Below are 9,943 nucleotides of genomic sequence, written 5' to 3'. Positions count from 1 at the left end.
AGAAGGGTAAGCACTACCATCACTTGAGGATGGTGAGAAAATGCAGCTCTTTTTATGGTGGAGTCTAGTATTGTCTATTACAATGGGTAGTACTATTCACACTTCTTTTTACCTTTTATAAACTCCTATTAATTTATTCGATTCGGTTTTTTTTTTTGTTTTTTTTGAACAATCAATATTATGTGTATTAAGGGAGAGGGGATGAGTTTAGTCTTACAATTGGCTTGCAATAATATGGTTTAAATTCTCCTTTGTCAAAAATTAAATTTAAGACCTTTCACTTATAAGTGAAGAAAACTATCACTATATCGTAATACAACTATTTGATTTGCCTATTGAAAATTAAAGTATGTAAAAAAATAAAAAGAATCATGTGGATGTCACTACTTTTGATAATACATATAAAGACTCGTACAGGACGTTTGTCTTAATGCGTTTCAATTATGGGACAACCGTACGATCATGCATGCTAACAACACGTGGTGCGATCTTGTTCACTCGTACGTCCACTTTTACACTCAGCAATGGTGTCACTTCCTTCGTTCCATCTTTTACAAGACTTCAGCTCCGGACTTGAGTCTTGGTCTTTCTCAACTTCCTTCCGAAGCTGACTGATAAAGTTTCGGGGCATCATCTCGGTTCCGTTTCGTATTTCCGTCACCGCAAATGGTGACCGCGACACCACTAACTCCTCCTTCAAACGGCCAGCAAACCGAAGCCGAAGCCGAGGCTGAGAATTTGAGCGTCCCGGAGTTGTTTTCGGCGCTGAGAAGGGCATCTCAGGCCGATGAATTCGCCCGTATCGAAGAGGCATTAGCAGCGAGAGAAGCGAAGCTGAAGCGAGAAATTGAGCGGCAGAGGCACGAGAAGGCATTGATGGAGGAAAACCACGAGTTCGAGCGGCTCGAGAAGCTCAAAGCAGAGGACGAGCTCAGGCTCAAGCTTTCTGCGGTCAAGGAAGAGCCGGTGAGCGGAGAGGAGCTGCCGGAGAATGACGAGGACAATGAGGTAGTTTCGGAGCCTCCGGGGGGAAAATTGAGGAGGAGGAGGAGGAGGAAGGGTTTGAATGACGGCATGCAGAGAAGAAGAAGCGAGCGTTTGGCTGCAATCGCTACTGATAGTGCTGCAGACAACTCTGCTTCTGATGAAGAAAATGGAGGCCTTACAATTTCAGGTAATTTGGATTAATGAATTTCCGAAATTAAAATTTTTGGATTAGGTACTAATTTTGTCAACTTTTTTTACTAACCAGTTTGGGATTGCGTGTGTGCTTTTTAACAACCTAAAGCACCTGCCAAATGTTTCGTCGAAAAGCACTGAAGTACTTTTCGAGGAAGCACTTGAATTTTTAATAAAAATTTTAACGTCTATAATAAAAGTACTTTTAATCTACGCGCCTGATGAACATAAGTGTTTTTTTAAGACGCCATCAAAATGGTAGCAATATAAAATGGAAAACAAAATGTAGCATTTGGTATTGAATAAAAAATTAAGTATATAAATTTGCAATTTTATTTGTGGTAATTTTGAGTTTAGTGCTTGGGTTTTGTTTGTTAATTGGTTAATTGGTATCGGCATACATTTGATGATTGTACCTTTGTGCTATTCTGAACTGGTTTTGGTATAATTCTGTTAGTTTTAATGTGTGCATATATATATATATATTTGTATGTATAGGTTATAGAGGGGACGAAAGGAAGCCGAAGAAGTGGAAGAACATGGGAAAATTGATGGAAAAGCGGAAGACGGGAAGTGGAGGAAAATATATACAATATCGTTGTACTATGATGTCATTTTTTAATACGATGAAGCGAGTTAAGAAACACTTGACCGAAGGGCACTTGAAGTTGCTTCAACAAACTCCATTTTGGCCATTAATATCGCCATTTTACAATGGTGTGATTTCCGCAGATCAATGCAGGAAACCAGTGTCTGGTATCCGCAACATCATCAGGTGCTACAACTCCACAACAATGAGTTTTGAGTTTGGTAGCACATCTGCAAGGATGACAACCGAAGATATCGCTGAAATTTTGGGACTTCCTCTGGAAGGTGAAGAAGTAAAATTGAAAGGATCAACAAGATACAGATCAGATTTTACCAACAGATATTTCGATGTAAAAGAAGTGTCCAAAAAGATGGTGGATGATGCTTTAGAAGAAGCCATAAAAGGGAAGAGAGAAATCGATGCTGTACGCCTGATTGTACTAGAACTATGCGTTTCCTTCCTATTTAGTGGCACAACCCACTTCACTTCATGGAATATAGTCAAGTATTGTGAAGATATAGAGAATATTTCAAGATATTCGTGGGCAAAAGCAGTGGCTGACCTTTTACACAAATCATTGCAAGCATCGACCAGGAGGTTCGATGGATGTACTGTTCATGGATGTGTGGTTGCCATAATGGTAATTAACGTACTCTTACATATAGTATCGTGTTAATGCAAGAGTGCTTTCATGTATGAATTAATTTTTTGTTTTAATCCTAACAGATTTGGTTGTGTGAGAAAACTAACCTCATACAACCAATCAGTGGAAGGGAGGGACAGAAACCAGCTCTTGCAAAGTGGAACACGCAAGAACTGCACATGAAACTGCAAGAAATAGACATTGCTGACGTTGGGGTAAGTTTTGTACTAATAATATGAGTACTTGCATAACAACTGTTATACAACACAGTGTAGTTGTAATTGGTATGAAGTTACATACAACTGTTATCGTATTTGTTTGGATAATTCAACTGTGCAGCTGAGCTTTAAGAAGGACAAGGGGAAGAAGAAGAAAAGAGGAGAAAACGAAACAACAGGTGAAGAAGCTAAAACTAATGGACGAGAAGATCGAGAACAAGGGGAAGATGTGTTTGAATTGGAGACCTGCATTTCGCAGTTTGAGCAGCGTAGTAAGAAATTGAGGGAGGGTAATAACTTGCAAAGAAGAAGAAGTGAGCGTCTGACTGCAAACCATAGTGCTGCAAACAATAGTAGCAGTGTAAGCTCTCTTCGTGTTAAAGGAAATAAAGATCTCGGAATTTCAGGTATTGGATTAAGGAGTTTATATGATATTTGCAATTTAATTCATGCTAATTTTGAGTTTTGTTAGTTAATTGGTAGTCAGGGGGTAATGTTTTTAAGTGTTGATTTATCTTTGACAATTGTGCATTTGTGCTTTTCTGGTCTGATTTCTGTATAAGCGTAGAAGTATGTTGTTAACTTATATATATGAAGGTTGTATAGGGGTCACAAAGAAGCAGATGGAAGATAAGAAAACACGAAAAAGGAAGATGAGAACGTGGACAAGTGCAAAAGGAGAAAAACATGTGCAATACCGCTGTAATATGAAGTCATTTTTTAATACAATGCAGCGAGTTAAGAAACACTTAACTGAAGGGCACTTGGAGTTACTTCGGCAAACTCCATTTTGGCCATTAATATCTGCATTTTACTACGGTGTGATTTCTGAAGATCAATGCAGGAAATCAGACAGTGATGTCCTTAAGATCATCAGGTGCTACAACTCAATAACAATGAGTTTTGAGTTTGGTAGCACATCAGCATTGTTGACAACGGAAGACATTGCCGAAATTCTGGGACTCCCACAAGAAGGTAATGAAGTACAATTACAAGGATCAAAGAAATACGAATCAGATTTTACCAAAAAATATTTCGAGGAGAAACAAGTGTCAAGAAAAATGGTGCATGATGCTTTGGAAGAAGCAATAAAAGGGAAGAGAGAAAAACATGTAGAGGATGTTGTACGCCTGATTCTACTAGAACTATGCGGTACCTTCTTGTTTTGTGACTCAGGTGGGTTAAATTCATGGAGTATAGTAAAGTATTGTGAAGATTTAGAACATATTTCAAGATATTCATGGGCAAAAGCGGTGGCTGACCTTCTGCACGAGTCGTTGGGAAAACGGACCAAGATGTCGGATGGATATTCTCTTCCTGGATGTGTAGTTGTCATAATGGTAATTGACCAACTCTAGTTTATAACACTTTCCTAATGTAAGAGTACCGTCATATATGATTGCAGTTTTGTTTTATTTTCATTGTAATAGCTTTGGTTGTGTGAGAGAACTAACCTCATACGACCAATCGAAGGAAGGGAGGGACAAAGACCAGCTCTCGTAAAATGGAACTTGCAGGAACTGCACTCGAAACTGGAACAAATAGACGTCGCTGACATTGGGGTGAGTTTATAGTTGCAACATTCAGCACTTACATAATAACTGTTATGCAATACGGTGCAGTTGTAATAGGTATGAAGTTACATATACGTTATATACGCACTATTGGTAGGAATTTGGTTGTGGATGCTGATATCCTATTTGTTTCGGTAATTCGAATGTGCAGCTGAGCTTTAAGGACAAGGAGAAGAAGAAGAAAAGAAAATATAATGGGAAAACACACGAGGAAGCTGAAATTGATGGACAAGAAGATGGAGAAGAAGGGGAAGATGTGTTTGATGATACAGTGGGCTCATCGGAAGACGAACTGCGAGTTCAAAAGACACAATCACAATTAATCCCTGCTCCCACTATTTCGAAAAGGTTGAACGGCGACAACGAGGAGTTGGAAAAAAGATCGGAAGATTTTCGGAAAATGGTTCAAAAAGCAAATGCTGAAGTTTCAAGAGCTCAAAGAAAAGTGGACAGGCTAAGTGGAAGGTTGGAGAGTAAGAAGGAAAAAACTATAAAACTGAGGAGAAAACTAGAAGAAGAAAAGGAGGAAAAGAGAAAGCTGAAAGAGGACTACGAGTTCGTAATTGCCGAGCAGAAATCATTGTTCGGTTCTCTGAAAGGTTTGGTGAAAAAGCTGGAAGGAACTCTTGAAGCCGAAAGGGAAGAGGTGAAAAACCTAAAGAAAGAAAAAACGGAGCTGATCAAGGAAAATCAGGAACTCAAAGATCAGCTACATCAAGGGAGTCCGTGCACCGCAATGCAATTGAGAGAAGACGTACAAATTGTGACAAGCACCGTAAAGAGGGCGTTAGAACCAGAGTTCGAGGACGATCAAGGCGGAAAGAAGAAAACGAAGGGAGAAGAACAGAATGAAAGAAGGGTTGGTGTTTTAGGTATTCTTGGATGAAGAAGTATTAGTGTCGGTGAGGAAGTAAGGAAATGGAAAATTACATTTCCTATCTCTCTCTGATGTATAATTAGCAAGTTTAAAGAACAGCGAAGGGGCATGAACTCGTAACATGTAAGTTTCTCTAATAAAGTTTACGAATTCGAACCCAAGATGATAATAACCGTGTTACAACATTCTGTCATGGTTAGTCCGTTTAATGTTAGTAAGCACAAAACTACTCCTAAACCACTCTTAATGTATTCACGCCCTTCCTTCTCTTGACATGACACGAAAAACAGACATGTAAGTTTCTCTCATAAGCGCAAAACTGCTTGTAAATTTTCTAAATTGAAATTTATACGTGAATAAATGGTTAAGCTTGTCATTTCACCTTCAAGTGATGGGTGTTGGATTTTATTTGGTGTCGTTTATTTCCTCATTTATTCCATGTGTGGTTTTTGTGTCATCAAACAATGCGATGTAACAGTCTTTTTAGTTCATGGGTTAATTTACAATTTGCCCCTTAAATTTTTAATATTTTAACTTTAGTCCTTCAGCGTTTTTTGCCCCAAATTATTTCTTTACACGTGTCTTTTTCTTTACAATGTGATATTTGTTACAAAAAGTTGATAGATTAACACGTGACTACTTTTTAAAGAGCATTTCGACAACTCATTCACTTTCATCAAAATATCGGTCCGATAACATGTGAACAGTTATGTCCAGAGTAAATATTTATGCTAAAATATTAAGAAAAGATTGGTTGATCTAGTCCGAAGCTGGTACTAAAATCGTTTGAAATGGAAAAATTAAATTTTACCTACAAACTTGATTAAATAATATGTAAATATAAACTGTGTCCATCTTTAAACTTGTCAAATTTTGAAATTAACGTTACTTTTATCCTCATTTGACACATTTTAAAAGCTTAAGAGCCGATTTGGGATTAAGAAAAAAGGTTTGAAGACCAAACTGAAGATTCCACCAAAGTTCACGGTCTAAATCTGTAATTAGCTCTTAGGTGTTTCTCTCTTTGGATAAATAACTACAAACACTACTAAAACACGCCAACACTACTACAACACGCCAACTGCCCAACACCCTGTCACCTTCGTTTTCCTTGCATCAGCATCGTCATCTCTTCAGTTGATTCTTCAAATTCTTTGACCCTCTGACTTCCCTGGTTCCCCCTCACCAGCAAAAATCCCGCACTTTTTTCTCCTGCTTCAAAACTTCCTCCCAAAACCCAAAACCTCTCACACTTCTCATCACCTCCCATCCCTCTCTGGTCTCCAACATTCCTCGTTTCACACTTTTGGGTCGCCCGTTTTACCGTTTTAGTCCCTCTTGGCGACAAGGATTCCTCATTTTTTCACATTGGGTCGCCCATTTTACTATTTTAGGTATGTTTCTCACAAAGTTTTGAACTTTTCCTTTTTCAGGTTATGGGTGTTGGGGTTTTTTCTTTTTTTTGTTCTTCATGTTTCTGGCTTGTTTGGATGGTTGAATCGGCCAAAAAATTGGGATTTGTTGGTGGGTGTGTTTAGGGGTTTTCTGTGTGTTTTGCATTGTTTTGGGGACTTAACTTGGTTCTTGTTCTGTATCAGAGTGCTTGAAAATGGGGGAATTTAGCAGCGAAAATGAAATTCCAAGCATTTCCCACATGATTTCGAATCTGCGGGCGACGTTTTTGTCTCGGGATTTCGACCGAGCTGAAGAGAATTTAGTAGCCCGTGAGGTTAAGCTGAAGAGGGAGATTAAAGACCTGAAGAACAAGAATGTTAAGCTGGAAGAACAGCACCAGTTTGATCAGCTGGACATGCTCAAAGTTGCGGATGAGCGAAATGTTGCGAACGAGAGATACCAAAAGCTGTTGCAGGAGATGAAGAGGGGAGTTGGAGGAGATGATAACGATGCGGTTATAGGGCTGATGAGGAAGTGCAGTGAGTTGGAGGTTGAGAAAAAGAAGCTTGAGGTTCTGCTTGAACGGGAATATTCGGAAACAGAGAGAAGACTTTCGAGGATAGAGGAGAAGGCAGAGAAATTGTGGAATGGGAATCAGAGTGCAACCTCTCTCCCCCCTGTGATAAATTTGGAGAATGCGTCTAAGTTTAATGGAAATGGAAGCGGGGCAGCGAGTGCACAAGACCCTTCTCCAAGCGATCCTTCGCATTCTAAAGGAAATGGAGATCGGCAAACTTCAGGTATCGGAGAACTTTACGATGTTTGCATGCTTCCACTCTATTCTAGTTACTTGCCGTTGGCTAATTGAGTTTACTGCTTGTGTTTTGCCAAAGCTTTATGAATTATGCATCAATGTGTGTGAATGTGTTAAGAACCTTCGTTGATTGCTAGTCGGCTGATTACCAATTAAGTATTTTACGTGCAAAAGAGGAGCGCAGATGTGTTTCATTTACTTCTTCCAGCGTACTCCTCACATGTTGCATAGTTAGAAAGAGTAACTGAATAGGTAGCGAAAAAAGAGAGTATAATTGTTGAAATAATTATGAACAAATTTGTGGATGTATGTGACGATGTTTCTGTTTATTATGCTTGGTCATATGATATATGCATTCATATGCCTTCTCCTCTCGCCCTGTAAATTTGAAGACAGATGTTTGGGAAAAGGGAACTTCTTGTTTTCGCGTAGTCTATCCGTAGAATAAAATTTGGACATGCATTAGGTATTTGTGATTTACGTGCAATTAATGCATTCGGTGTGGCTACTGATATGTATTAAGGAGATTATACATGTTACAACCTAAGCTATCCTTAGAATAATTTTGAAGATATTCCCTTTAAAGGAACTTTGTAAATGTAGGTCAACAATGAAAACTTATATATGAATATTTTCGGTGCCTTTGATATTATACAACGAACTATTTTTGTCGTCTTCAAAAGTTCTCCTAGAACCTTGTTGCCAATGCCTCTGTGATCCCTAACATAAGTATTACATACATGCCAGGTGCTCAGAAATCCCGTATTTTGTTTATTGATAGTGATGATGACAATGATGGAAACCCCAAAGCCAATGACCATTCAGCTTTGCCAAGTGCAGAACAGAATCCAAAGGTGCTCAAAAGAAAGCTAACTTCATCTTTAAGTCCTGGTGATACCGATGATAGTGATGCAATGCCCTTAAGACAAGAAGAAAAAAAGGGGGCAGAAGAGCAGTCACAATTTTTAAGGTCTCCTGTGCAGGTGGGTGATGATTGCAATAGTGATGACGGTTCTAGTTCTACTTCCTGTTCCAGTTCTTCTGACTCTGAGAATGGCAATGGAGGTCGGTCTTTCTATGCTGCAATTCAAAAGGTCAAAGCAACCCAGGTAATAAAAAAGATGACCCTTGTAGCTACTTGTTGCTTTTGAGAAATATCTGGTAGTGGTATGAATGGTGTTTCTTCTCTTGGCTAGTAGCGACTTGTTGTGTTCTTTCTACACTAGTGTGATTGATTCTGTCAATTTTTGTCTTAGTATTGAATTAGATTAGAAAAAAAAGTATTCTTCTGAATGTTTTGGTCATTTGTTGTGATTTCTGCTTTTTTGTTCTTGTGTATATGTAACTTTATTCCATTTGTCCAGATCCATAAACCTGAATTTATAATTCTTGTTTGAAGAAAAAAGCGCAGCAAAACACAAAAGCATTGATCTATGCAGCAAAAAACAGGGTTTTTTTTTTTACTTTTTCGGAAAGAGGAACTAGGGGGTCGGGGGAAGAGGCTCGGAACATACCTTTTACACCTGTTCCCCAGTTGATGTTCCCCAGTTGATGCCTTACTTTGTAAGGTTTTCCAAAATCTCATAAAATTCTTCATCAATGAGCTTCAAGCTTATTGTTACCAACAAGAAAATTGATAATGTGTGTGGTGTATATCTTTATTTTGACAGATGAACTGCTATTTCGAAGTTTCTCCTGTTCTCTTCGTGTTGATCATAGCCCGTTATTCCTTGATCAGCCAATTATACTTGTTTATACTGTTTTTATTGTAATTGTGTTTCACACATTGGCTTCAGGAACGCCGCTACGACTGATTATCCACAAGGGTGATTAATAGGAACCATGATGGAGCTGCAGATGCATGATGGACGTATTTCTGACTGCTAGCGAATATCAGTGGTCGCATTTTGATCGGTTTGTTTAGATGTTCTTGACATAGTTGTCAAATAGACAGATCGATAGACAGATTGCGAATAGGACTGAAGAAACAGCAAATGATTCCTCTTAACTATCCTTTTACGTTGGGATCTGAAACCTTTGCTCTTCTTCGTTTCAAAGTGTTGTTACTTCTTTAGGGTTGAAATTTTTAAGACCAGTATGCATTTCGTTGTTTTATTGCAAGTGTAAAGTTATCAGGTTATGGTTTACCAAAAAAAAAGTTATCAGGTTATATTTGCAGGTTACTATTTCAATCTCTTGCACCATTTTTTTTTTTTTTTTTTTTTGTTCGTATTTGACACCGAAGATATTTTGAAAAGAGGAAACCAACCGTCAAGGAAACTTGAGTAAGGTTGCTTAAACACGTTATATACAGCGTAACTCTCATAAAAGCTCGAGACTCTTCACATTTGGTCTCGGTTGATGGGAGAGCTGCCTCGGTTTCTCTCAATATGGAGTAATGTTTTTAATCATTTTAGCTACAAATCTCTCGTACTCTAGCGATACCTAATACGACAGAATGTTGGACCGAGTACAGGTGGTAGCACCATGGGATTGCTTCTTAGCTAATTATTGGGTATTAGGGCGTTTCAAGCCCAAAAGTTTGTGCTTGCAGCTCCAGCACATGGGCCCAGCAATGGTTGATGACATGGCATGAAAGAACCGAATGGTTGAGCTCTCACTAGCGGTCTTGTACACGTGATGGGCCATGTGAT

At 38.7% G+C, this 9,943-nt stretch overlaps 2 protein-coding genes across 3 annotated transcripts; both read left to right on the top strand.

Moving 5' to 3' along the window:
- Positions 1-586: 586 nt before the first annotated feature.
- Positions 587-5,241, top strand: LOC137710841 (uncharacterized). 2 transcript variants are annotated; one of them, XM_068449982.1, is made up of 7 exons: positions 587-1,174; positions 1,678-2,408; positions 2,495-2,626; positions 2,751-3,036; positions 3,236-3,969; positions 4,060-4,191; positions 4,355-5,241. In XM_068449982.1, the coding sequence occupies exons 1-7, from the start codon at positions 667-669 to the stop codon at positions 5,087-5,089; spliced, it is 3,258 nt and encodes a 1,085-aa protein (XP_068306083.1). In that variant the 5' UTR covers positions 587-666; the 3' UTR covers positions 5,090-5,241. The 2 variants fall into 2 exon arrangements, with proteins under 2 accessions (XP_068306083.1, XP_068306081.1); XM_068449980.1 differs by having other exon boundaries at positions 3,227-3,969.
- A 920-nt stretch (positions 5,242-6,161) lies between these two features.
- On the top strand, positions 6,162-9,449 carry LOC137711735 (uncharacterized). The gene is made up of 4 exons (XM_068450991.1): positions 6,162-6,474; positions 6,679-7,275; positions 8,037-8,398; positions 9,086-9,449. Exons 2-4 carry the CDS (start codon positions 6,690-6,692, stop codon positions 9,101-9,103), a joined length of 966 nt encoding a protein of 321 aa, XP_068307092.1. The 5' UTR covers positions 6,162-6,474; positions 6,679-6,689; the 3' UTR covers positions 9,104-9,449.
- Positions 9,450-9,943: the final 494 nt, after the last annotated feature.

Source organism: Pyrus communis, chromosome 12 (assembly GCF_963583255.1).
Source record: "Pyrus communis chromosome 12, drPyrComm1.1, whole genome shotgun sequence".
In the NCBI taxonomy this organism is placed as follows: Eukaryota; Viridiplantae; Streptophyta; class Magnoliopsida; order Rosales; family Rosaceae; genus Pyrus; species Pyrus communis.
Note: the sequence above shows the minus strand (reverse complement) of the source record. Positions and strands in the feature narration are given on the sequence as shown.